General features: G+C 32.7%; 4 protein-coding genes across 4 annotated transcripts; 2 read left to right on the forward strand and 2 right to left on the reverse strand.

Annotated features, from left to right (window-relative positions):
* Positions 1 to 363: 363 nt before the first annotated feature.
* On the reverse strand, positions 364 to 3833 carry LOC9300210 (gibberellin 20 oxidase 2). The gene is made up of 3 exons (XM_021016173.1): positions 1330 to 3833; positions 846 to 1167; positions 364 to 767 (listed from the first exon to the last, which is right to left on the reverse strand). Exons 1-3 carry the CDS (start codon positions 1869 to 1871, stop codon positions 498 to 500), a joined length of 1134 nt encoding a protein of 377 aa, XP_020871832.1. The 5' UTR covers positions 1872 to 3833; the 3' UTR covers positions 364 to 497.
* A 4391-nt stretch (positions 3834 to 8224) lies between these two features.
* On the reverse strand, positions 8225 to 13024 carry LOC9301951 (phosphoglucomutase, chloroplastic). Its single transcript, XM_021010354.1, has 22 exons — positions 12698 to 13024; positions 12556 to 12621; positions 12442 to 12486; positions 12237 to 12329; positions 12100 to 12152; positions 11853 to 11904; positions 11699 to 11767; positions 11458 to 11526; positions 11245 to 11367; positions 11106 to 11158; positions 10842 to 10920; positions 10692 to 10756; positions 10550 to 10617; positions 10332 to 10450; positions 10166 to 10240; positions 9954 to 10069; positions 9302 to 9443; positions 9130 to 9211; positions 9002 to 9048; positions 8837 to 8914; positions 8622 to 8727; positions 8225 to 8534 (listed from the first exon to the last, which is right to left on the reverse strand). Exons 1-22 carry the CDS (start codon positions 12902 to 12904, stop codon positions 8467 to 8469), a joined length of 1875 nt encoding a protein of 624 aa, XP_020866013.1. The 5' UTR covers positions 12905 to 13024; the 3' UTR covers positions 8225 to 8466.
* A 3217-nt stretch (positions 13025 to 16241) lies between these two features.
* On the forward strand, positions 16242 to 18423 carry LOC9301952 (probable fructokinase-7). Its single transcript, XM_002864088.2, has 7 exons — positions 16242 to 16419; positions 16740 to 16945; positions 17036 to 17248; positions 17328 to 17525; positions 17614 to 17754; positions 17840 to 17956; positions 18046 to 18423. Exons 1-7 carry the CDS (start codon positions 16398 to 16400, stop codon positions 18178 to 18180), a joined length of 1032 nt encoding a protein of 343 aa, XP_002864134.1. The 5' UTR covers positions 16242 to 16397; the 3' UTR covers positions 18181 to 18423.
* A 222-nt stretch (positions 18424 to 18645) lies between these two features.
* LOC9300211 lies at positions 18646 to 20948 on the forward strand. The gene is made up of 7 exons (XM_002864089.2): positions 18646 to 18958; positions 19052 to 19083; positions 19231 to 19328; positions 19449 to 19531; positions 19896 to 19973; positions 20066 to 20164; positions 20369 to 20948. Exons 1-7 carry the CDS (start codon positions 18872 to 18874, stop codon positions 20618 to 20620), a joined length of 729 nt encoding a protein of 242 aa, XP_002864135.2. The 5' UTR covers positions 18646 to 18871; the 3' UTR covers positions 20621 to 20948.
* Positions 20949 to 27848: the final 6900 nt, after the last annotated feature.

The raw sequence follows: 27848 nt of genomic DNA on the forward strand, positions 1-27848 counted from the left end.
ATTTTTACCCACCCGTCACCAAAGTGTTGCAAAAATACTAGTATAGATAAATTATTGTAGCTGTAAAAAAAAAATTATTGTAAAAACACTCTCTAAGTATATAAAATTATATCTTATTAATAATTTTATGTTATATTTCTGCCGGCCCTTTCTTGTTTTGATTTGAAACTCAAATACACATGAAAAACAATATTATTTTTAGTTGCAGAAATTTTCATTTTTGTATCCAAATTTCAAATGGAATAACAAAGATCAAGAATTTTTGTTTTGAAAATTTTTCTTTCCTTTTAAGTTTTAACCATCCTCACACGTAGTTATTAAGGTATTCAATTTAACGAGCATTCATATGCCTCATGTTAAGGCTTGGTCTAAAGCTTGGAACAATATATTAGAAACGTTTAAAACTTTGAAATCCAAATTCATGCATTTCACTACGAGAACAAAGGACACAAAGTAACCAGAAAACATACAAAGGATTTAGATAGTAATGTTGTTTCTTAGATGGGATTTTTGTTGGTAATGACCCAATTTGAAAAGGAATCGAGAGTATTCACATCTGCTCTGTAATGTTTTTGAGTGAACTCAAGGAACATAGACCAAGTGAAGTCAGGGTATTTTCTTGTTGTCATCTTCTCCAAAATATCACTTGGTGGTTTCACCACTTTGTCTTTCTTCGGACACAAGAAAAACGCCATCGATTTCCTCGCGCTTTCCCTATTCACAACCGCTCTATGCAAACAACTCTTGAATATCCCGTTCGATAGAGCCTACAAAACCAAAATTTATCAATCATTTGTGTATGCGTAGCCAAAATGTATGTACTTTTGTAGATGATTAATAATTACCATGAAAGTGTCACCAATATTGACAACGAAAGCCTTGGGATTGGGACGAATAGATTGCCATTGATTGTCAACAAAGACTTGAAGGCCATTGACATGGTCTTGATGAAGGATGGTCAAAGAACTTGGATCACAATGAGGTCCTGTACCTAATGTGAGCTCTGGTGTTTGGCATGGAGGATAATGATTGAGCCTCATTATCGAATCATTCTCTTGGAAAAATCCTCGGAAATAGTCTCGGTTTACGCCTAAACTTAACCCCATAAGCTCCATGATCTTGAGTGATAGAGAACTCATTGCTTCACAATAGTCTTGATACACCTTCCTGTAAACAAAACCGGAGAAAATATTAGCTAAACCGGTCAAATTATTTCCGGTTTATTAATTTCGGTATAATAAACCGGTTTATTTAAGTAAGACTAAAAAACAGAGAAAATTAGGTTTTGCTCTGTTTTGTGGTTCTTGTTCTGTTTTAAAAGACACGTACCCAACCTGCTCGAACTCTTGTCCTAATGTATCGGAAAAGTAATCTTGAACGGTTCTTGAGCCACTATTCTCGTTTGAAAACTGAAAAGAGAGAGTCTCCTTCCATGGGAGCTTGGTGGAGAATCTACCGGTGAAGCTACTTGCGTAGCCACAGCTCTCACCGGGTTTTCTCTGAGCTTTCTGTTTACCGGCGAGAGGCATGTCGAAGAAACGTTCCATTAAACGTTGAGCGTCGGATATGAGTGACTCGCTGACGCCATGATTGACGACGAGGAAGAAGCCGTGTTTGGTGCAAGCTTCTGCGATGACTCTAGGAGCTTCAAGAGTTGAGTCTTGGCTTGAGAGATCGATGAAAGGGACGTTGAGCTCGGGAATGTCAATGGAAGGTTTCTCTTCGTCTGGCCAAATGAACTGGTTTGGGATTTGGGATTGGAGGTTTAGAAGGGAAGGATTAAAGATTAATGGAGTTTGGTCTTTTTCAAGATCTTGTTTTGGTTCGTGTTCTTTCTCTGCCGGAGATGTTGTTGTGCATAATATCGCCATTTTTTTTTTCTTTTTTTCTTTTTTTCTTGAGAGTTTTTGGGTTTTTTTTTTGTTTTGTTTTGTCTTGTTCTGAGCGAGTGTTGTTGAGGAGATGGGGGAACAAAGGGTCCTTTAAGTCTTTATATAAGCAAGCTTTCAAGTCATGTTAGTGTACATTTGTTTGGTTTTTATCTTTCTTATAATAATTTCATCTTTTTCTTTTGCCACATGGGATTTCATACTAATCTCTTTATAAGGTGAATATAATAGTGTCAAAATTATGTATATTGAACAAAAAATTTGGTTTCAATCTAAAGGACAAAAAAAACTAGACGACAATTAATCCCTAAACTAAATGCGTATTTGTTCATGTGCTTGGTGGTATTCATGCATGTTGGATTCAATCTTGATCTTATAAAATACATTCTTATCGGAATCTTGCAATCATTTCATGTATATACTGTGATGAAAATAGTAAAAGTGTGTGTAGATTGACTATACCACAAAAGTTTTAGAATGTATACCCCTTTAAAGAAATTGTTTTTTGATCTATTACTTATTATGAATTATGTTTTGGCCAACATCTTAACATTCTTTATTTTCCCTACAAAATAAGATTTTATTATCTATAACACATTAAATTCCTTTTAAGTTATGTTGATTCTATAATGTATATATACTAACAGATTTTGGATTATCACACATACTATATAGAATAAATTCATATTTGATCACTACAAACTTCACAAGATAGATATATCCTCTAGAATAAATTTTGGCTTCGGTCCAATAAACAAAATGCCACGAGGATAGGGACTAATTGGGTATTAAAATCACATCAAAACATATATTGTTTTAAGCAAACAAAATTTATAAAATCAATGGATCCTTTTGTTGGTGTCTGTTTTTATAGTTGGCAGGAGGAAGAGGTTCCCGAGGTTGTGTTTTGGCTGTATTAGGAGAAGTGTTGGTTCCATTTACTTATTTACTTTCTCGTCTTACATAGTTTGAATATATTTCTTTTTTAGTTGTTTGTCGATTTTCTATTGGATCTCAAAGAAAATGAAATAGGAGAAAGCATTAGTGTTTCAGTAAATAATAACTGAGTTTGGATCCAATCACAAGTAATAACTTTGGTCTGCTCTTATTACACTTTAATGGTAAGATATGGGGTCGATTTTGCAAACCCCACAACCTGCAGGATCTTTTGTAATTATGCCCAAATCATTCATGGTTGGTTCCACCAATTAAGACTTTGAAAAATTCGTAGATTCCTCGATATACTTACACTTTATCATTAGTCGCATTTATTTATGTTTGTAACTAATTCCTAACATTGTCTTCAAATTGATAATTTACTAGGGTAAGACAAACACCTTATGATAATACACACAGTATTTGGTCATATTTCTTTCTTCAATTTATGATACAAATAGTCAAGAACATCTTTTAAGGTTTTTCATATTAGTTACCTTCGACTCGAAGATGTGATTACTGATCTTATCAGGCACCAATGATTTGTAAGAAAAAAAATTGATTGTAACTATATGCATTTTTGTTTTTTGTTTAAACTAAATCGATCCGAACCTAAAATCGATATGAATTGATGAAGTGTGTTTATTTGCTTTATTTTGTCAATATTAAACCCCTCCAAAAAGAAATTTTGATGTAGAGTTGTGTTTGTAGGCATGATAAGTTAACTATTTTCTTCCCACGTGTGTTTATTTGTCCAAACTCGAAACTAATTTCGAACATGAAAAAGGACAAAAGAGCAGAAGAAGTGTTTGGTCAAGAGAGTTCTCTTTGCTTTCAACTGTTCTCGGAATCCAAATAGCCCAAGATTCAATGCTCCCCATTGGCCACTTTCCTCTTCCTCTCACTCTTTTCTCGTAAAGCATTCCTCAAAATATGAATCATGATATGGAAATTTAGTGAATAAAAATGTCCATATTTCCTTCTAAAATGTTTCGATGCTTAGAGAGTGTAATACATCTACTTGACCAATTAGGAATTTACTTTGTTATTGTAAATCCGAAAGTTTGTTTAAGGTGTTGAACGAAAAAAAAATACCTTGTTTAAGGAATTTGGAATAGACGATCAAGATCGAAACAAATTTGAGTTGATCCATTATGATGTCACATTTCTTCTTCAACTAAGGGTATACGACATTTTTCAAGTTTGAAAATATCGTTGTTCTTAATTAATTAGGCCCGAATCCATTGCCTTTTACCCAATTAGCTCATTAAATTATTCCTATTTCATCACAAATATACAATTAAATTTAAAAAATACAAATGGAAATTTTGGTTATTTTCATACATTTTTATTGTTAAACACATTTTTTAACCCGAATCAATTTACTGCAAGTATACAGTAACAATAGAAGTATTATTTTGAGATCGAATCCGTAGAGAACAAGACAATACACAAATAACTATATTAATATTTAAAAGTTTTAATCATGCCATCTTGGTTTTTTTGTAAGATTAAGAAAAATCCGGAAAAATACATGTAAAGAATTAAAATCTAATAAAAAAGTGGATAAAAAAATAAAGATGTATTCGTAGATGCCAATCCAAAAAATCCAAAATATTTTTGATTAGAAATCGATCAGACTTTTATCTATACCATCTAATTTTTGTGTGGTGATTTAACATTTGGACTAAGAACCTAATTGTTTGACCAATGGTAATCTCGGTTGAATCAGTAGGGTTTGATTGATATGTCAGATACACACATGAATATCAGAATAGCTGAATTATGAAATAGCGAATGCAATAGGACGGTAACAATTATAAGCTAAACATAAATGACTTTTTCTTAAAACGCCAAAAATCTACTATTTAGTAGATGAATGAACTTTCTCAAATGTAGATGAATGAACTTTATAAATAAATGTCATTTATGATTTTAACATGTATATTGAAAAAATAAATAAATTTTCTGTTTTATTTTTTATTAATTTTCTTTACAAATTTTATTTTTGGTCAATACATTAATTCAGTAGGAATAAAACTGTAACTTTTATGAAAATTTGTATTCAAATTAAAAAACGACACTTATTATACAAACAAAATTTAGGTTCTAAAACAACAACACAATTTTAAACGGAGATAGTACTGTTCACAAGTTATAATTTTGACACGGTCACTAATTTCATTTGATAATCAGAAATTAGTTCCCATAAGTAGTGAAAAATTATGAATTTTTTTTCTCATATCTAAAGAAAATCTTCAAGTAACTGTAGAATGTGGATAGTGATAAGTGATAACGATTCAACCACCAATAATGTCAACTCCATAGTGCGACAATAAGACAAGATGCACGTTGGTTACAAAGGTTTGTAGTGGTAATTGTCTCAATTCGTTATCTCTTGAACACCTCTGCAACTAAACTAATTAAGTCACTTTCTCATTCCAGAGCCATCACTACTAAAACTGTTTGATCTTTGTATATAGAGATACGAAGAAAAGTTTGCAACTTACTGCATCTAGAACAGTATAATCAAGTCCATAAAGCCGAAATTTCATTCCAAGAAAAAACCATTGACTAAAATATGAAAATAGAATAAAAACTCAAAAGTTTAATTGGCTTGTTTTCAGCCATAAAAATTGCAATCACAAAGACGATATGAATAGTGGCAAGTAAAGCCATCAAAATACCAAGTGTCAATAGCTCAATTGGTAAGGTATCTCAAACATAGCATAAAGATCGATGGAATTCGAGTGGCACTTGGGTGGAAATCATATAAAATACTCTGATCCTCGGCCTGAGAGGATGTACGGCGTAGACGCAAAACTTCTTAGTTATTCAAAATTAAGAGCGGAATGACCTATCGAAAAAAAGAAGACGATCAAATAACAACTTTTGCTACGCTGTTTAATATCAACCATGATTAAAATCATAGTGTGAATATTCAAATCCTGATCACTTGCCTCTAGAGTGAATATTCAACCCCTACACCATCATAAAAGTTGGTCAAGTCGTTTAAAATTACTTAAAATTAACGCATAAACCATTTTTCGAGTCTTCAATTTGTGAAATGATTTTAAGGTTTAATGAAAAAGAAAATACCAAAGAGAATCGTCAAACTCAAGGTTATAGAATTGTCAAACTTATGATATAAAATGATTTTATCAAATCCAGTTCACCAGTTGTAATATTATGACACATTGGCTTTGAATGGTAATCTATTGTCAAAGCGGTACAGCGTACACAGTTTTGACAGTTACCAATCACAAAAGTTTTATCAAAAGCGTTACCAACAGTTTCACTCTTAGCTTTTTTGTACAGTTTTTTTGTATAGCTCTTTCTTACAGTTTTTCCCTATTCCGGTAAAGCTTACAGCTCCAGCTAATAACTAAAAAACTTGTACAACTTTTGGTTACCAATGAGACCTACTATATCATATCAAATGAGCTCCACGTAGTGAAAATTAAATTTTGAGTAGAAGCATATTATTCAACAACGAAAAATTCAACGAATAATATGTTCTCAGATATTAATTAGTCGTGACAAATAAAGATGTCCAAAGTTTGTTGGGGCCATCGATTTTATTTGAGAAGACCAAACTTAAGAAAAGTCATACTAATAAATATCTAAAAACATATTATCAAATTTTAAAATAAATTAGAAAAAAACATTGTGTTACGATTTTGGTTAGGTACGGTGACTCGGTGAGGCAGGTGTTAGTGATGTATTTGCAATACTTATTACGTTCAAATTTAGTCTTTTTTAGGGTGGAGAAATCTGTACATTTTCTATTTTTGGAATTCATATCAAAATGATTATAAAGAATTGACATAAATAGGAAAGAAATAGCACCAAGACAAAGAACAAAATGATCTAAAGTGAGAAGAAAAAGAGGGGTCAAAAGCGACCATTTTATTTTACTTTCCATGCACGAACCAAATTAATACCTGAAGAAAAGAAAAAATTAGAGTATAAAAAAAAAAAAACACAAGAGAAGTCACAAAAGTATTGTTTGTCTTGTCACTTAGCGTTTCTACTTTATAAAACCACTAAACAAAGTCCCTACCATTCACTAAACGATGAAAAAACCCTGCTTTTGACATGACAATCTCACTATCAAAATATAACTTCTCTTATTCTTATCACACACAATAGAAAATTGCAGTTGCAGGTAAGTGTTGATATCTCCAAAAGAGATAACAAACAAACCAAAGGAGGGTCCTCTCCTACTCTCTTCTCTAGCTAGTGTTCCGTACAAAGTAAAAACTCATGTTCTATGAACTATGATCAGACCTTACAGGACGTACACCAAACCCGAATGGTTAAAACCCGAGGGAGAAGTGAGTGATGATCAGGTCAAAAGGACAGAAGAGATAAAAAGAAGGTGGGGAACAAGGGAGATGATATGTGCTTAATTGAGAGTTTCTTTCTAATTTTAAAAAAGAGGAGAGTAATCAACAAATGCTGGACCCTAGGAATGGACGACGTTTCGACATTGGATTTGTCACTCACAACTAGGACACACAACACAGTTCCCCATCCATTCTCTTGTTTATCCACTTTGAAAAGATTACCTTCTTTTTTCTCTCCTGTGGCATTATTGAGTGGAGAGAGATTGAGAGTACTTAAGTGATGACACTAGACATGAGGGAGCAGATATGATCTTGAATTGATCTTTGTTTCTTGATTCCCCTAGAAAAAGACATGACTTTATCACTAATAACGCCAAAAGCATGTCTCTCACTGTTTAGGATATTAGGATGTGACCAGGCGTTTGTGCACATAACAGAAAATGATATAGACAGGATCAAAACATGATCTTTAGTTACCTAGAATCTCTGTAAATAAAACCTACGCATAATTTCATTTATACCTATGTCCATCATCATCCTATGAACAAAACAACAGACTCTTGCAAACACATGTGTTAAGTCGTGGCGAGTGAGTGATGGGCTCCTTTAGCTGAATATTGAATATTGAAATAGAACAGTTCTAGATTCCTCCCTTCCATTTCTTTTTTTCTTTCTTTCTAGATTCTAAACAAAATATCCAAGAACATTGATATTGTGGTGTGTGTTATAGTGGAAGTCTTACTTGAACAGCAAATGGAATGGTCTTTGAATGGCCATTGGGAGATGGTCTCTTCCATTGTCAGCTAAAGGAGCCTGTCAATCACATAGATGAAAAAAAACAAGTACAACTTCTCTGCTTTCTTATCTACCTGTGTCCCTGCAACTTAAAATTCACTTGGTCTCCTCCATGGAAAAAGACACACCAATGAAGAATGCGCAAGAGATAATAATTGAGTTCCAAGAGTCCAATAACAAGCAGCATAAGAGACGACTGTGCTCATCATAAAAGTACATGACCGTGCGTGAGGTAATCCAGGCGATAGCAAATAATTATCTTTAAGGACTTGGATTGCCATACCATATATCTCATCGGAAAACATGACTCCGACTCCACAAGTTAAGGAAAAGGAATCCTTTTATTCATGTAGAAAGACGTATTAAGTTATTATATATGTTACACTGATAAGCATTTCATTGCTCTGGAATTTTTCAAATAAACATGGCAGACAAAACTGAAGTCAGGAACCCAACTTGCCTCTTCAAAAAGACCATGTGACACAGGATTTTATTCTTCATGTAATGACAGTGGGCTTCTCCCTCCCTGTGAAGTCCTTCAGCTTTGATACAGACAATGCAAGATCTGTAGCATGACAATGAGATGAATCATTACTAAAATCAGAACTGGGACATCTTTTTTAAGTCTCCGGAAACAAAAACAAGAACAAACCAATTAAAGGTTTTAGAGCTATTTGTGCATCCACATCATGCTTTGAAACGTCTGGCTCATATTGTTCAATGTATATTCGAACTGTAGCTCCAGCTGAACCAGTTCCCTGGAACAAAGAATTTTTACGTTAGTTCACTGTGATAGGGGCCAATGTGTCTCAATACATACAAAACTAGGAATTTGAGTAAGGAAAAAAGAAAGAATCTACAACATACGGATAAACGAAATATGATTCTGGATCCATCCGTGAACACAAACCGAACACCTTGCTTGGATGCAACACTTCCATCAACCTAAACAGAAATATATAAACTTGCTCAGTATATCGGAAGTACAGGCATGGTTGAATAATCATTAACACTTTTTCTTATCAGACTTACAGGGTCTGTGTATGAAAAGTCATCTGCAAACTGGAGGACATAATTTCCTGTGAGATAAAAGTTGTTATGAACAATTAAAATAAGTTATTACGTACAGAAAAAAAGAAATATACTGGGATGAACCTAACCATAACTTTCACCGGCCTTGCTTTTAGACACGATATCTCTAAGATACTCGATCATTTTATTGGCTCCTTCAGATTCACACTCCTGATTACAACAAAGTCATAAGAAACTGAGGGTTTTTTACAATAAAATTAATTACTCAGCTACCAGTTACAAAAATATACACAATCTTACTTCATAGTCGTATCTTGAGAAAAAGTTCCTTCCATATGTCGCCCAATACTCTTTTACAACATCTGCAACAGACACCAACTTGTCCCCTGGTTTCGTGTCCTTGTTGCGATGAGCTAGGATCGAAAGCCACGCCAACACAGCCCTGTCATGTAAGGTTAGAGTCATTCTACAGCGTAAAAGCAGATAGTATGCCAAGGCTAGGGAATGGGATTTAAAAATCCATATGCGCAGAAAGCTTCATGAAACCAACTTAGTGGAAACAAGCATAGTTTATAAAGATTGAATCCAGAAAAATTTCAAACCACACCTTAATCTCAGTAATGAGTCTAAAGCTAAAAAATGAAGTAATTCATGGGCGAGATCTACCATAGAAAATAAAAACTATATGTTGATTCAGGGCAGAACTTAGGGAGTTTCACTCACAAGAGTCACAGAGATCATGGGTGTCATAAAATTTCTTGAAAATGCCATTATACAGTGCAGAGTAGATCTAAACACCATCCGCAAACTGATGTGTGATGATACAAAGCCATTAAAACGGCCACTAGCCTAGATAACTGGAATACATTGCATCAAGATCTCATGTCAAAGGTTGGTTTAATCTCATATTCACAGAGTAGTTTATGAGCATTCGGTTTAAAGAAGAGAGTACCATATGCCATCTTTCTCACGGATGTGATCAGAACCTGTGCCAAAACTCTCTTCTCCACAGATTGACAATTTTCCAGCGTCCATAAGATTTCCAAAAAATTTCCATCCGGTGGGAACCTAGAAATGCACCTTACCTTGTCAAGAAGTTTATCCTGATAGTTTTATCTATTTGCAAAACCTGGAATATACATCTGTTGACTAAAAGTGGCTGACCTCGAAGAAAGGAAGCTTCAACTTCTCCGCAACACGATCAAGAGCACCACTTGTCGGCATGGAGCGTGCTAGCCCCTGAGAATAAGATTGACATCCATTACCTTTAAATGGCACTATACCATCTAAAATAAATAATGAAATGCAATTTTATGCAAAGCAATCCCACCTTAGGACCAGCACGGAAATATGGAATTGCTTCTTGTGCATTGGCTGCGATGATAGCAACAGAGTCTGAAGGAGTGACAAAGAACTTGTTTCCTAAAACCATATTTCTGTCACCATCACCTGGCAGAAAAATGCACTATTATAGTAACTAAATTCATGACCGTTGTTTCTCAAGCAAAAGAACATGAACATTTGAAAGATATCTGAGTACAATCATACCATCACTTGCTGCTCCGAAATCAGGTCCATCGTCACGATACATGACATCAACCAAATCCTTTGCATATCTGTATGTAAGAAGGTTAATAGAAGTTATATACTAAATGACTATGGTGAAATTTCTCCTCAGTTTGTTTCTTACGTTAAATTAGGATCTGGATGGCCATGCCCAAAATCTTCCAGGGGAACTCCATTGGAAATTGAATCCTACAAAACATGCCTAACATCAATCATTTGAAATGTCTAGAAGTTCAAGATTAAACGTATATTTATCTTAATGTCCAAGATATACCGGTTTGGCTCCAAGATTATCGACAAAGATTGGTTTCGCATAAGCACCAGTAACAGCATGCATGGCATCAAACATAAACCTATAGGTAAGGCAAAGAAACAAAAACAAAAAAAAAATCATCAAATCTTAGCCTAGCTTCGATTCTTAGCATGTTAAAGGGCTCTGGAACTGGGCCGAAGGCGCAGATAATAGGATCATCAACACCTAAAAAAGACTAGACATAAAAAGCTTCTAGCCTGTTTGGCTCTAGATGTAAGAACATACCCAAAATCTGTTCTTGAAAGAAGACCTCTGATGAGATCAAAGTCGAACACGTCCTGCATAGTATACCATGGACATATCTAATGTTTAACATACCCAATATTATAAGAAGAACAGAAGAAGCATGAGAGGATATTCTTACCTCCATGAGCTCCAAGTAGTCAGAAACAGGATCTATAACTTCCACACTGAAATTCCCATATTTGGTAACTCCAACATGAGAAAGATCAATGTCGGGAATCTCTGCCACCTTAATCTCAGAGATCTAAAAATGTGTACCAGAGACGAGACGATTATACAAAGTATTTGACACAACACCAGTGGTTATGAAGGGAAAATTTGGCTAGATACTTACTGAAAGTGTATTTCCATAAATTTTGTCGGTAATGGTTTCAGGAGCAGGCTGACCACTGCTGTAATTGAACTGTAAATTAACAAAGATCAGATAAGGTGATAAATTATAACCTCTAGAAATTTCCATTGTCATTCAATACCCAGATCTCCACACATGATGAACCAAATTAAGCTTAATACTTTTCACAGATACTAAAGTTCCTGAAAAAAATAAATGCAAGGGCATTTCACTGATATTTTACCTTGATACCCCAGTCATATTCAGGTCCACCAGGATTATGACTTGCACTCATAATGAATCCTCCATTTGCCTGTGAAAATAATTATCACTAAGAGTAATGAAAATATGATCTTGAACATTTTAAGAAGAAAAAGAAAAAGAAAAAAAAGGCTTGCCTTTCTTTTCCTGATTACAGCGGAAACCGCTGGAGTTGACAAAATGCCTTCCCTACAAGTATTTGGTTTTCAGCTTGATAAGTTAAAAAAAAAAAAGTGGAGAATCCTAATGACATGAAAAACAGAAACCCAAAGAGGAACTGACAGACTATCTCTACAACTCCATTGTAGTTTAAGATTGACTTAATCCAAAAAGTTTCATCATTGTATTTCATCCAAGAAACCTTAAATGACAAAAGAAACTTACTTTCCAACTAAAATTTGCCCAACTCCATTCCCAGCAGCAATTTTAATTATGATCTGTAAGAAGAAAAAAACCACACAGCTTCAAAAAAATGAAATGAGTATTAACTTTTGAACATACAAAACACTGAGAAAAATAACCTGTGAAGCTTCTTTGTTAAAGTAACGACCATCACCTCCTAAAACCAACGTCGCATGCTTATAATCCTCGAGTGGCAATGAATTAAACAATGCCTAGACCACATAAACGATTACATTTATCTTCCACTTCCATAAAAAAAAAAAAAAAAAAAAAAAAATCATCCATTCTAAAATTGCAATTAAGTTGGAGTAACAAAATCCAAACCTGAATCCAATTGGCTAGATAATTCTCTTCCATGAAAACTTTCACCTGGATTCATAGATATCATCAAACACAATCAAGCTCCATTGAGAAAACCATCAATCAAATTAGTAGTACCTTCTTCCGTAGTCCGCTAGTTCCAGTCTTTTGACCTTCAATAGGCTTCGTCGGCAACGATTTAATCTAAAAATCACATAAAACGAATCATGAAAGTTGCAAAATTCAGAAAACGCAGGGAGAGAAGAGAAGATAAACAAACCTCAATGCTATCAGTTCCGGCGACGATAGATGAAGAGGATGCGATAATCGAGTGTAAACGAGAAGTCGGTTTGGTTCTAAGATGAATTCCGGAAGGTAGAAGAGAAGAGTGTGACGAAGACGGTGAGGGAAACAACGGCGAATACTTAGCGCCGGCGAACCTAGAAAGGAGAAATACGGTATCGAATCTCGTGTAGGTCGACGTCATTGTTGGGTCAGTGAATGGATCACTGAGAAAGTGTCCGTTGAAGAGAGGGAGAGAGGATCTGGGGAAAGAGAGAAAGTGAAGATATCGAGTTTAATCAGAATCCACATGTACTTGGCCTTCGCTTATCTTGAGAAATATTTTTTATTTTATTTTATTTCTTCGATACACGTCACTGATTCGATTAGTATCTATTATATTCTTTGGTTTTGTCGAATATAACGCCAGAAAGCTTCCCCAACAAATTTGAATCACCACTTACCTCATTTGTTCCTTTTCGTCCTTTTTTTTTTTTTCTCTCATATCTATCTCTCTCTCTCTCTCTTATTTTTTCAAAAAGCTTCAACATTTGTTTATACGAATCTTAAAGTGATGCCGCTCGATTTTCAACTTCTTTTACAAATAGCTAGGGCAATTGAATCGTGTAAAATCAAAGTTTCGGATTGTCCATCTATGGGGTCATGGAGATTTCCAAAAAGGATAAACTAGGAGAATGTACCGGAATTGATATGCTTTTTTGTGGATGATAAGGTAATTTTTTTGATGATTTTTTTATGTTGTGCGATCAATTGTTTATATCACCTATTTATATTGAATTTTTGAATTGCCTTTTACGAATGAAGAACCAAAGGTCCTCTCCATTGCGTTAAAATGTTGATCTTTTCCAACCTAGAATTTTTAATCTTTTAATAATCATTCAATTTCCTTGAACCATTTATTTAAATTGTCTTTCATTTTCAATCGAGTAAATGTCTTTATGTTTCATTATGAAACAGGGAAGTATGATATAAGCTTTCTATCAAAGAGAATTTACTGTCAAAATTCCAGAAGCAATGACAAGAATGGGAGTGCTCCTAATGAATTTTGAGTTATGCCTCAATCTTGGACAATTTAGAAGTCCTTCACATCCTTACATGATGATCAGTCTCATGTGTCAAGCATGTGACTATGTGAGCAGCTACCTAATTTATTAGCAAGGGCTAATGCTTGACTATACATGCAGTCGTTTGTATGTTGTCTTCATTTGACTTTTGTTTTTTACAAGAATAAGTTATGTTTCTCTGTAAACATTATTTTTTCGGCCCTTATTGGTGTGATCGTGAGGATGTTCCAACGGAAAAGTTTAATATCCGGCTGATGGATATTACTAATTCACCATTTCATGGTTAAATAATTAGATAGTATGTATTCACTATTTCAACTATGCTAATAAAATGTCTTCTTAGTTTATCGGTTACAAATTCCAGTGATGAAGAGGTTATACATACCTTGGCTTGATTAGTGTTGTTCAATGAAGCACGTTTGCATACTAAACTCACTACAATACCAACCATCCACTCCTCAAAAGCAAAAGAAGAACATGTCATATATTTCAGTGTGCAAATATTTTTTTTTCTAATCATGTTAACATGCCCGCAAGGTGGTAGGCGAGTGGTAGGGCGAAGTCCGGAATTGAGGGTGAAATCTCCGAACCCGGGTTCGATCTTCCTCCCTCGCTGTTATCAACACTTTGTTGGGAAGTCTGGGCTTGGGCTTCGGTCCAGGCAGTTTACCTGGTAGTCTGGTAACAGGCGATCCAGCTACCCCCGTGCATTAGTCGGAAAGCATTCCAAACTCGTATCAGGCAGTGTGGTAGCCCATCCTTCAAGGTGGTAGTGAGTCCACTCTGTAGCACTCCGGTGCGTTCCTGTAGAGGCTGACCAGATCAGCCGATCGGGTATATCAAAAAAAAAAAGATCATGTTAACATGAAGTAGGAACTTCTTGAGGTTGCAACGGCATGGAAATACAAGTAACAGTATAATTTGATTATTTGGTTTCTAGAATTAATTTGTAATAAATTTCTTTTGCTTTTTGTTAACCTCCATTTTATCTTCGTAATATATTTCAGTGTGCAAATATTTTTTTTTCTAATCATGTTAACATGGTTCATTGATATTAATTGTAGTAAATGTAAAATGAAGTTTAGAGTTTGAATTTAATAAAAATACGGAAACTATTTTTTTTTCAACAATAGAAAAACTATTCTAATTAAGTAATTAGAATCATTCAAAAAACAATTTGGCCGTACGTAGTACGGGATTTAATACTAGTACTATTATATTCTGCCATTACGCAAAATAGATCTAACAACATATATTTCAAAATAATCTCATTCTGCGATGTTTTATTATGCAAAGTTTTCATTATGCGAGTTTTATCCTGCAACTTGCAATTTTTGATATGAATTTTTTTAATCATTTGTTTGGGTTATGGTTCTTGTCGAACTGACCGTCCATTTTTCTGATTTCTTTATCTTCATTCATATCAAGGAAATATTGTAGTTTCCAAGTTGATGTAGATTCCAATCTTTTTGTAATAATAAGGCATAAGGAATTCGAATCTCTCGAATGGTGACAAACCGTGATATTGAAGAAAATATCTCACTAAAATCAACTCTTGTGATTTGGTTATTCTATAGCCACCAATCTCCCCATCCACTTTTATTACTTGCTGTTCAAAAAAATATTTTGATAGCTCTCTATGAAACATTTATTGTAAAACAAATTTTTTGTTTGAATATACACTTTACATTCTTTCTCAAAAAAAAAAAGATATGAAAATATTTAATATTCAGCATGTAATCTATTTACAAAATTCATGTATTGTTTCGTCATGACTTTTAGACAATCCTGACAATACCAACCCCACCTCTTCAATCTCACTTAGCAGCAAGTCAACTCTAGTAGCAAGTCCATAATTCGTTTCCAAGTCTAAAATTTTGCTTTCGTTACTATTTATTTCAACAAAGAACCATCAACTTGTACTTTATTATCTCTTATAGTTTCACAAAAATGTAAAAAGAGAAAAATAAACAAAGACATAACAACTAGAAATAAGAGGAAATCAAGAACGGATGTATCTTTCTTTGTCATTCAAAGAACAAGCACTCTCCTTCTTTCTCTAATCGTAGTTTACGAACAAGCACTCTCCTTCTTTCTCTAATCGTAGTTTACGGGAAAATAAATAACATCCATATCATGTTTCATGCCAGCCACATTAACCACGCAATTTTTCCACTATATAAATATTAGGTTACTCTATTTACTAATACTTGTTTTTTTTTTTTTTCGCCACTAATACTTGTTTTAATTACGATTCAAAAACACTAAAAAGCTACAGTGTCATTTCCTCCCATATCAGAAAATTTAAATTTAATTTTTTTTATGACATCAAAAGATCTAACGTTTTTTTTTTTTTTTTGTCACACGAGTGTAAGTGTGTAACATTAGTATAGACCGACAAAAATTCCACATATTTGATGACGTCATCATAATTCCTTACTAATACATAACCAACTTCGTCTCTTCATCTCTACTAACAATTAGCAACAAAATAAAAGCACACGAATTTTCAAATCTTTCTCTGGCTCTTTCGAATTCTTCTCTCTGTTTCTTGTAGATCCTTCTGTTTCCGTTTTGTTTTATCGCATCTGAAGATCTCTCTGGTATCGAAAAATGGGTGAGAACGCCATATCAGGTTCGTTTCGAAATCTTTCTTTCTTTTGTTCTTGATCTGTCGCTGTCGAATGATCTTTATAAAGCTGGATTTGAGTTGGGTTTTCGTTTTCCTTGGAATTAAGTATCTGGGTTTGATTGTTTTGCCTTAAAGTTTTGTTCTTTGATCATATATCTTCTTGGGTTTTGTTCTATGGATCTCTCTGTTTGTTTCTGCGGAAGAACGAAATCTGTGCATGCGTCAAGTCTTTTTATCTTGTGTTATCGTTGATTGACAAAATCGAGGAACTTTAGAGTTATTAGAATTCGAATTTTTTATTTTCATGTCTCTTTTGGTAATAGGTAATCTCAAGAATCTAACGATCGACACAAGAGATTCAGAAACTCTTGTGGTATGTTTCGGTGAAATGTTGATTGATTTTGTTCCAACGGTGGGAGGTGTTTCACTCGCTGAAGCACCAGCTTTCAAGAAAGCTCCTGGAGGAGCTCCTGCAAATGTAGCTGTTGGTGTCTCTAGACTTGGTGGTTCGTCTGCTTTTATTGGAAAGGTCTGAGATTTTTGCTTCAGAATTGATGATCAATCTAAGGTTTTTTGTTTTGGATCCAATCTTAGTTTCGGTTTGGTTTGAAAAACTCAGGTTGGTGATGATGAGTTTGGAAGAATGTTAGCTGATATTCTAAGGCTTAACAATGTTGATAACTCCGGGATGAGATTCGACCACAATGCACGGACTGCTCTTGCGTTTGTTACACTAAGAGGTGATGGAGAGAGGGAGTTTTTGTTCTTCAGGCATCCGAGTGCTGATATGCTTCTTTTGGAATCTGAGCTTGACAAGAACCTCATCCAAAAGGTAGATTAGATTGTTTTCTCTTTTGATCCACATTTGGATCGAGACTAAGTCCACTGGTTTGTTTTTGTTTTAAGTACAGGCCAAGATCTTTCACTACGGATCTATCAGTTTGATTGAGGAACCTTGCCGTTCTACTCAGCTTGCAGCTATGAAAATCGCTAAATCCGCAGGGAGTCTTTTATCTTATGATCCGAATTTGAGATTGCCATTGTGGCCATCAGAAGAAGCTGCAAGGAAAGAGATCATGAGTATCTGGAATTTAGCTGATGTTATAAAGGTATATCTTTTTTTTACTGCCAATAAAGATCAGATCAGATGCATTCCTCGTACTTAAAAATGACACAAGTCTTGTTGAGTGTTTTCAGATTAGCGAGGACGAGATTACATTCCTGACCGGTGGTGATGATCCTTATGATGATGATGTGGTGTTGCAAAAGCTCTTTCATCCCAATCTTAAGCTTCTTGTTGTTTCAGAAGGACCTAATGGCTGTAGATACTACACTAAGGTTTACTTCTCTTTAGTTATTATATCTTCTTTCGATGTGTAATCGGTATTAGATTGCTTAGTCTTGTCGCTATATTGTATTGTAGGAGTTTAAAGGCAGAGTTGCTGGAGTAAAAGTGAAGCCAGTTGATACAACCGGTGCAGGAGATGCATTCGTGAGCGGGTTATTGAACAGCTTAGCTTCTGATATCACTATTCTCAAGGTACTTATTCATCTCTTTCATTTTACATTCCCTGGCTTTAAACTAGACTGAATCTGACTCATTGAGGTTACACTATGTGAAATGTCCAGGATGAGAAGAAACTAAGAGAGGCGCTTCTATTCGCAAACGCTTGTGGAGCCATTACGGTAACAGAGAGAGGTGCAATTCCGGCGATGCCAAGCATGGATGCTGTTCAAGATCTTCTGACTTCTTCTCGCTCCTAAAATGCTTCAAAAAGTCTCCTTTGAGTGTATCAATTCATTACCTTTTACTGTATTTTTTCCCCAATTTGTAGGAACTCAAGAATGTTGTGTGTGTTTTTAGTTTGTTGATCTATCCCGGAGTTTTAGTATTGGGGTGGTTTGGTTTTTATATCAAGTTAGGTTCTACAACGAAGAAATTCATGCTTTGTAAAACTACTTGCCGTTTTAATAAAACGAGAACGACACACGCTCATTAACCCAAAACATGAATTTGTTCGCTTCGAACTATTATTAATTGTTTATTCAAACCGGTTTACGGTTTACGAGGAGTTTCCCACAGATTCGCTGAAGTGAACGTGAGTAACACGTGACAAGTCAAACTTGATTGGGATTTGTGAAATTGTGAATGTAAGTGGGGGTAAAACAGACATTTTACAATATTGACGGCGTTAAGAAGGGAACGTTAAGTCATCGGTGGAAACTTAACGAACTTAAAACTTTTTCGTTATCACCGTCAAAATCAAAATCAAAATCCGGGACGATAATTCTCACGTTCTCTCCATCACCTTCCCTCGATCCAAACCAGAGCGAAGAGTGGGAACTACACGCGAATCATCATCATCATCATCTCTACGTAATGTGAATTTTGAATTCGAGGAAGAAGGCGAAATCGGAGCATTGTTGGATCGATTTTTGAAGTTCGGAGAAAGAAATGATGGCGTCGGATCCAAAACTCAAGGCTGAGATCGGAGCCGATGGTCTTGCAAGAGAAGCTCCTGTAATTGCTTACACAGAGAAGGTAAAACAGATAATCTCTGGATGTATTATCAGAACAAGTGTTGGTGTGATTCTCTTTTACTGATCGCGATTTGATGATTTTTGTATGAATCAGATAATCGAAGAAGAGCAAGTTCAGTTGAGGAAGTAAGTAAAATGATTTTTATTCTCAAACATGTTTGATCCCCCATAAATGTGTATCTTAGGAAAACTGAGATCTCTATCTATGAAGAATTTGAATGTAGTTGTATCATTCATTGGGAAGATGATGAAACTTGTTTGATGTTGTTGTAGATATATTGAGGAGAACTATACAAAGATTAGGGATGTTGAAAGGGAATTTGGAAACCTTACAATGGAATTGAAACTTACTGCTGGACCTAAGAAAGCAGGTTAGGGATTGTTAATTTTTTTTTTTTTACTCAATGTGATGTGGTTTATTGGTTTTGTTAAATGGAACAGCCTTGTTGATTTAAGTTTTTTTTCTTTTCTTCTATTGTCAAAACCTAAAGCAATGGAACACTTGCGAAAGAAAATCGAAGTCGCAACGGAAAAGATCCATGTTGCTAAGTTGAAAGAAGAAGAAGCTCGAAAGGTTTTCTTATCTCTCTCTTTGATTAATGTATCTCAATGTTTTTGCCTGTCTTGTTCTGTTTAACCTCACATGGCATGTAGAGTTAGTTATAGGTGGATGTGAACATTTCTGTTACCTGTTTGTGCCTCATAGCAGAATAAGTTATATGAATGGATATTTCAGATATCATGGTCTGATGATTAATTTCAAACATCACTGAGTAAACGAATGTTTTGCTAATCTTTCCTTTCGAAGTTCCAACTTTGTTGTTGGTTTTACTTTCCAATGCTAGAGAACCGCGTTTCATGTCGTGCTGTGACCTATGATTGTTTTGCCCTACCTTTGAAGTCTAGAGATTGTTAGTTAACCTCTTTTCTCTTATTAGGCATTTGAAGCAGCATCAAAAGTTGTAAAGGATGAAGAAGCAGCAAAACAGAGTCTTTGTGATGATTTAAACCGTCTGGTATGTATATCTGTTGAAAACTGATAACATGAATTAAATTTTTCCCATTGAGAGACATTTAAATCACAATCTTTTCTAAAATGTAATCATAGGTACAACAAAGCAGCAATACGCAGTACGCCAGACTTGAGGAATTAAAAAGAAGATTAGAAGCGCTGAATCCAAATAGATCATCTACTTCTGTTCAGCAAGTAAACAATCTCTTCTTCTAGTTAGCATTCCATCTGTTTCTAGTAATGTAACTTATTATAACTGTAGAGACACCAGATAATTCCTGCATGAGTATGTTGCTAACTACAGCTAATACTTTGCAAATGTTTACATGAATAATCAAATTGGCCATCAGTGGATACACGTAAAGATGTTTTTAATCTCTGATTGTGTTCCATATTTAGGTCCAAGAACCGGAGACTAAATCTGTAGTAGACAACTCACCAGCAGCCAATGCTAATCAGACTCACACGGAAAAACTAGATGGGAAGGAGGAGGGAGGTAAAGAACATGGACAGAGGCCAGCAACAGCTGAAGGAGAATCAAAAGCGAAAAAGAAACCACAGAATCAAGGAAAGGGAAGAGGAATTGGAATCATGAACAAAGGCAGAGGAGGTTGGACAGGTGCTGGATTCGATGTCGATGGTAGAACTTGAAATACACATATCTATTATAATACATATACCGAAAGCTGCCTTTTCAAATCAGAAGTATGTCAAATATTTTGTTACCAGGTACGTTCTATTCATCTTTTAACATCGATAAACCTGAACGTAGCCACAGAGACCCTCATTCTGTCATACACTTGTGTTACCGAAAAAAAAACCATTCAATCATATTTGGCTTTTCATTGATCATCTTGTGTGTGTCTCTCCAATTTTATGCAATGTGGTTGATCTAATAATCTGAAAGCAGTTGGATTTTGTTGTCTAATATGTTAAGAGTGTGGCTTGATTGGTAATGATATGGAGGACAAGTTTCATATGATTAGTAATCATAGAATTTATAGAGTTATAAAGATATGAATCGCAATTTGGGCTCTCTAGCTTGATCAAAATAAAAATTTGTAATCTCCTAAATTAACTGGAACTGATGGTAGATAAAGGTCAAAAGAGTAACAGTAAATCTTAATGCTTCCTTTTTCTCTTACTCTGTATAATAATAATATCAAATAATGTTTTATAGAAAAAAGTGAACCTGTGACCGATCTGTGTCAGGGGAGTCCACAAGTGGAACCCAGTTTTGACGTCATTCAAAATTTGTTGGATTAACAAAGTTTTTGTTATGTAATAAATCTTGAAATGTATAGACTTGGGCAAAATATTTGGATCCTAGATTTTATCCAATTCGAAAATTGGAAATTTATAATTTCTGGGATATGTGTAATTTGGTTTAAATCAGAATATAAAAGATTCTGTTAGATCTTATTCATACTCTATTAATTTAAAATATATTTGTATAAGATATTTATTATAATAGAAAGAAACTTCAAACTGTATAAAATAAATTATTTGTAAAATGGTTGGATATATTTTAAAAATGCCATTAATAGTGGGAAAATTGGAAAAAAGGATATCTACTTAAAAATTTGTCCATATATCCCTTTTTTTTGTAGATTGGTTAAATAGGTTTTTTAAAAATCAAAACCCAACTTTACCCTCATTCTCACTCAAAATTTATTTAAAAAATAAAACTTCATAAATAACTTTACAAAATTAAAATAAAAATAGAAAAAATCACAAAACCTCCAAATGAATAAGAGTCTTTCATAAGATCTAATAAAAGACTTGGGTTTTATTTTTTTTCTTATCGTAGACTATCTCTCTAGAATGTATTTATAATAAATTTGATATATGTTAATCACATTTATTTTTTACCGATTATCAGTTTCGAGTTAATCGTGCAAGCTACATGGGTTCAAAGCTAAACCTCCGACCATGTGATGATTTCATAATAGTCAAATTCATTTTACAATCCGTTGACACAGAATAATTATCAATTATATTATTCCATGATGTATCTATACAATAAACCTTCACTCTTTCTTATCATACAATCTCCACACACCACTCTTTATGTAGATGTGCATCTAGAAACTAAAGCACAAATCATTGAAGAAAAATGGGAGAATTTGAAGGAAAACATGTTCTTAGCTTTTTAGAAACGAAAGTGGTGGCTTAGCTTAAGGTTTAGAAACGTTTTTGGTTTTAACTTTTTCTAAAAAAACGTAGACAACGATTTCTACATTATTTAGATCGTAATCTAAACAATAAATATCCATTTAAATCGTAATCTACAATAAATATTTAGTTTCTTTTTCTGAAAATTTACTTTTTATATTTAGAGAATTCTAAAAATTTCAGAAAACCAAATCTACAATATCGTAGAATTTACATTCTAAAAGAAGATTACAATTTCTAACGATGGTAGAAGATGTAGTAATTAGTAGAATAGATATTCAAAAAAATTTAGAACATAGAGCAAAGCGTAGAATGCATGTTCTAAATATTTTAGATATATGATTGTCAGACTTCTAAAATTTTCAGAACAGAAAACTAGTCTAAAATATGTAGAACATGTACAAAAATATAGAATACACATTCTAACTTTCGTAGAACTCTAGAAAACGTGTTCTAACAAAATTAGAAGAAATTTTATCTATAAAAAAATCAACTTTTTTTCAACCAAATCTAAAAAATTTCACTTCAAATCATCTCTACTCTTGTATGTCTACCTGTTTTTCTAATTATATTTTTAATAAAATATTTTAAAAAGGATGTAGGGGTAATTTCGTTCAAAGTGACAATCTCACAAAAAAGGTGTATATGGACAAAAAATTTAGTAGACATCTTTTTTTTTCAATTTTCCCAATAGTGGTGTTCTAAAATCTCAATAAAAATCAATTTGGAAAAATATGATATGTTATTTTAGGGATGTGTTCTAATAGTTTTATTCAAATTCAGTTTTTTTTATATGATATTTTAATGCTTTAATCTTCAAAACTTCATATTTATATTATTTAAGTTCTCGGAAAATCCTGAAACTTCATAGTTATTAATAATATAAATTTAAGATTGTGGACTGAAAATCCTGAAATTTTTAAGAGTCCTCAAATTTATATTATTAATAAGTTTTTTTAAAAAATTTATTTCTTGTAGACGTAGTTAAACCTCAAAGTGTCATTTTCGCCTTTAATTTCCTACTCGTGGATCTTCATTTCTTTTTTTTTTGTTAAAGGATCTTCATTTCATATGGCAGTAAAGTAATGGTTTCATTTATAATGTCTGATCTTTCTCTAACTACCCTTTTGATTGCATTGCATGCTGTTTAATGTCTTTGTTTTTTGAGATAATTGGCTGGGAGACAATAAATCTTGGTCTAACTAGTTTTTCTACATTTCGTTTCAGAGTCCATAACAAAGAAAATTTTAGCCCACATTTGTTCCCAAACTAACCCCACGCGTCTGACGTTTCGTTTTGCTTTTAATTTTTGACTCTTACGATGTTTATTTCTCTTTCATGTTCATTTATCTCTTCTCTCTCAACTATGTTCTAATTAATTCATTCAAACCAAGTAGAAAAACACTAGCGTTTACTATTCACACTACCGTATCAGAGAATTATATAGTAGATCTATTCTCTGGAAGAGACAACTTTCACGAACAAATATGGATCTACAACCATTTTTGGATCTCAACAAATAGATCTGCAAAGCATTGATGCAGATCTAAGGAAAGTTGTGGAGATGAATCAATGAATTTAGATAGATTAACTAATAATAACAGTTCATGCATAGATAAACTAATAAGAAATTTTATGGTGAAAAGTAAGAAGACGATGAAGCATAGTCCATAGTCTATGCATGAAATAAATTTAGGGAAAAAAGTTCGAATTTCATCAAAATTTCACAAATAAATAGTAAGACATGCTGCCCTGCAAGTTTCATGTATCCCTTGATTAAATTTCTTAAATTTCGTAGCAACGTTTCTATGGAGATGGACGATAGAAACCCTATGAATTGCTTTTTGGGTATGTCTCAATTAGTTAAAGAATTAATAGTTAATTATAAATTTAGCTACATGTCCATACACTTTCTTAGAGTCATATATCAAACTATATAGTGCTAATTTATTAATAGATATCTACGTAATTAGGTTAGAGGTTTAAAATTATTAATTTCCACCCATACGTGTTCGTTATAGATTCAAATTTCAGAATTACGAAGACAATTGGACGGCTTGCATTTAATAATCGTTCCTCATTTTTTGTGTTGCCGTGTAAAGGTAATTTCACATGCAAAACATTTAAAAACTGTCATTTTATTCGTTCTCGTTACCAAAAGTCAATGGTGTTAATCACACGTGCATGATCAAGACACCAACTGGTTTTATTGTAATTCTTTCGAATTCAAAGCCCATATGTAACGATTATTTTTCTTTTGTTTGGGACCAAATCTACTATTTTCTTTTACATAATTACTTATCCCAATTTTGTCTCTGCACAAAATCACCCTTGTTTTTTTTGTCTTTACTTATACATTTGAAAATCCCATAAAACAAAGACTGATTTTTATTCAAAATAAAAGCATTAAATTAAACATATGATTGCGTTCCCTCATAATACACCATTTCCTTTTCTGACGAGAAATGAAGCACATGGTTCCAAATACTATACAAAATATCATAACAATAATGATGTCTCATTCATTAAATTTTTTTGATAACACAGTGAAACATATAAACATTAGGAATTGGTATATATTCAATTCAAAAGTTGTCGAAAACGCGAATATGGCGGGATTAGTAGGACCAAATTGTCGTGAAAACCCTGCAGTACAGTGATGAAACTTTTATCTTGATTTGCCGTCGACAATACTCTAAACACTGACTTGCCTATAAAACAACCATTCTACTATTGGGACACTGTTGTTTATAAGCAACAAGACAAATCATGCTTTGCCCCACGATCCTCCAAAACTTTATGTTATATAATGAAACAATGAATTATTTAGGTAAATTGTGGTCCCAAGAACTCGATTTCGACTGTGGTTGTGTAATGACTTCACTATGAGAAGGACTCTGATACACATATCCCTTTCTCTTCCTAGTGGGATTTTTTTTTTTTTTTTAATTTTTGAATTTAAGCAGCTTCTATCACTATCGCTTTCAAAAACTTCTTGATGTTTCGATCTTTTCTGAGGTCGATAGATTTGATTGATCCTCAAAACCCCCTAATTTATTAACATAGGGCCCTTACGTTTCATCGATTTTTAGTTACCAACTTACTCTAGATTATGGTAAATATTGATGGATTAGTGGTGTCGAATTCGTTAATGTACTCGGATTTGTGGTGTTACAATGTTACTAGATGAGAATTTGTCATCTATTTGATAAGAATCGCTTTTAAATTCAATCTTATAACATCTTAACAGAGCGCTCATACCTTTTCCAAAATGTTGATATATAAATTTGATGTTTTAGAAAGAAAAGATTGTCGTGTTAGACTATATCTTATATAATATGACAAGGTTTCTTCAAAACAATCTCTAAAAATGTGACATTTGGCGTTCTACTCTTTTGACACATGTCATTTTTAGTTTAAGTGCAATAAATCTGTTTATTTGATTTTTGAAAACAATAACCACAATAGTCCTTAATTCAAATTATAAAATAAAATTAAAATTATTTGATGATAAAATAGTTTAAGGATATTTTTGAATAAAGAGATATTTTTCCTACATTTTATCTTTTTCACATAATCTTATATAATATGACAAGGTTTCTTCAAAACAATCTCTAAAAATGTGACATTTGGCGTTCTACTCTTTTGACACATATCATTTTTAGTTTATTTTTTAATTTAAGTGCAATAAATCTGTTTATTTGATTTTTGAGAACAATAACCACAATAGTCCTTAATTCAAATTATAAAATAAAATTAAAATTATTTGATGATAAAATAGTTTAAGGATATTTTTGAATAAATAGATATTTTCCTACATTTTATCTTTTTCACATAATTATACAATATGAAAAGGTTTCTTCAAAACAATCTCTAAAAATGTGACATTTGGCGTTCTACTCTTTTGACACATGTCATTTTTAGTGTCATTTTTAGTGACATTTTTAATTTAAGTGCAATAAATCTGTTTATTTGATTTTTGAGAACAATAACCACAATAGTCCTTAATTCAAATTATAAAATAAAATAAAAATTATTTGATGATAAAATAGTTTAAGGATATTTTTGAATAAAGAGATATTTTCCTACATTTTATCTTTTTCACATAATTTATAGTAAAAAATAAAGATCAAATTATTAAGCGATAAAATAGATAATAAATATATTAATAAAATTGACTTTATCTATATCTTATTAAACCAAAAACATAATACATTTAATTCTTTAATCATATATATTAATCCACCTTTTAATACTAAATTGTAACCTAAATCATATAAATTGTGTATTAACATTTTTTCTCTATTCAATGGCATTCAAACACACTATTAACTATTATTGTAACTTCCATAATTTAATTATTTAAAAATGAATGTATTTTCTCATGGTAGAGGACTAGAGGTTACATTTAAAAATTAATTTACTATAATTTATTTCATATTTATAAGAATAGCACAATACGACATACCAATCTCAAATCTCAACATGAGAGACCTAACATCCATAAAAAAAAAAAATACCTGAGGTTTTGAGCGTAGATTTGTTTTTTTAAGTGCTATCTCTTCCTTTAATATGATGCTTTAAATTTAATTTTATTGGTTTCTAATCTTTTTTCCTTCATATGTAATTTTCTTTTGTTTTTTTATGTTATTTTTCTAAGTATATTTCAGTACATAATGTCATATGTTATTACGTTTATAATGGTAAGATATGATGTGTATATTTGAATTCTATAATTTTTGATCAGAAAATAAAGAAAATATTTCCTAATATATATATATATATATATATATATATATATATATATGTTTTGTGTATGTAGACTATACTGTTAAAAATATCTCTATATGGTGATGAATTTTGTTTAGCTAACAATTCTAAATAGGTGGCAAGTTTTCAAAATCACTAAATAAAATTTCAAATCTCATATAAAAATAGTTTTAAAAGTTATTTTACACATATATAAAAGTTGCTCTTTTTTTTGCCAACATGAATCATATTTTTCTTCTTCCTTTAAAATAAATTATTATGAAAAATTAATTTTCTGATTAATGCGGTATAAATTGAAAAAAAAATTAACAATATTCAACTTAGCAATTTTCAATAATTACTATGACATCTTATATATATATATATATATTTCTTTTTCCTCTTTACTGTCGTTTTAAAACCGAGAATTAACATATATAAGATATTCTAATATTTTTTTTAATCGATATGTGCCATATTTTTCTTAATTTTTTTTCTTTTCATTTTCAAATAAATAATGAACATCCTTACATCCTGTTATTAATAAATGATTTTTTTATTAATGAAGCATTAATTGTATAAATTACCTCCTAAGACCATCTCCAATGTAAATCTCAATATTTTACTCTAAAATAGAGCATGATTTCTCTCCAATGTATCACTTTATACCCTACTCTAAAATAGAGGTACTGTAAAAAAAAAAAAAAAAGAGTTCCTCTATATATAGAATAATCTTCTCTTTTACTCTATTTTAGAGTGAAAATAGAGAGTAGGGTTGGAGAGAATTGTGCTTTATGATAGAGTTTAGAGAAAAAAAAATAGAGTGGAGTTGGAGATGCTCTAATGATGTTTAAGTCGCCTACATTTTAAATCACTATTTCGACATTTTATATATTTTAAAATTAATATACCTAAATTTCTATTATTTTAAAGTAAACAGATAACATAAGGGAAA

Source organism: Arabidopsis lyrata (genome assembly GCF_000004255.2).
Source record: "Arabidopsis lyrata subsp. lyrata unplaced genomic scaffold ARALYscaffold_8, whole genome shotgun sequence".
Classification (NCBI taxonomy): domain Eukaryota; kingdom Viridiplantae; phylum Streptophyta; class Magnoliopsida; order Brassicales; family Brassicaceae; genus Arabidopsis; species Arabidopsis lyrata.

Bases quoted from the DNA above. Each gene is read 5' to 3' on its own strand.
- LOC9300210 (XM_021016173.1), bottom strand. From the start codon at position 1,871: ATGGCGATATTATGCACAACAACATCTCCGGCAGAGAAAGAACACGAA. The intron at 1,168-1,329 runs GTACGTGTCTTT...TTTTGTTTACAG, and splicing joins CAAGAGTTCGAGCAGGTTGG to GAAGGTGTATCAAGACTATT. The intron at 768-845 runs GTAATTATTAAT...TTGGTTTTGTAG, and splicing joins ATATTGGTGACACTTTCATG to GCTCTATCGAACGGGATATT.
- LOC9301951 (XM_021010354.1), bottom strand. From the start codon at position 12,904: ATGACGTCGACCTACACGAGATTCGATACCGTATTTCTCCTTTCTAGG. The intron at 10,618-10,691 runs GTAAGAAACAAA...TCTTACATACAG, and splicing joins CATCCAGATCCTAATTTAAC to ATATGCAAAGGATTTGGTTG. The intron at 10,241-10,331 runs GTGGGATTGCTT...TCTTATTCTCAG, and splicing joins ATTTCCGTGCTGGTCCTAAG to GGGCTAGCACGCTCCATGCC.
- LOC9301952 (XM_002864088.2), top strand. From the start codon at position 16,398: ATGGGTGAGAACGCCATATCAG. The intron at 17,249-17,327 runs GTAGATTAGATT...TTTTAAGTACAG, and splicing joins ACAAGAACCTCATCCAAAAG to GCCAAGATCTTTCACTACGG. The intron at 17,755-17,839 runs GTTTACTTCTCT...ATTGTATTGTAG, and splicing joins GCTGTAGATACTACACTAAG to GAGTTTAAAGGCAGAGTTGC.
- LOC9300211 (XM_002864089.2), top strand. From the start codon at position 18,872: ATGATGGCGTCGGATCCAAAACTCAAGGCTGAGATCGGAGCCGATGGT. The intron at 19,329-19,448 runs GTTAGGGATTGT...CAAAACCTAAAG, and splicing joins TGCTGGACCTAAGAAAGCAG to CAATGGAACACTTGCGAAAG. The intron at 19,532-19,895 runs GTTTTCTTATCT...TTCTCTTATTAG, and splicing joins AAGAAGAAGAAGCTCGAAAG to GCATTTGAAGCAGCATCAAA.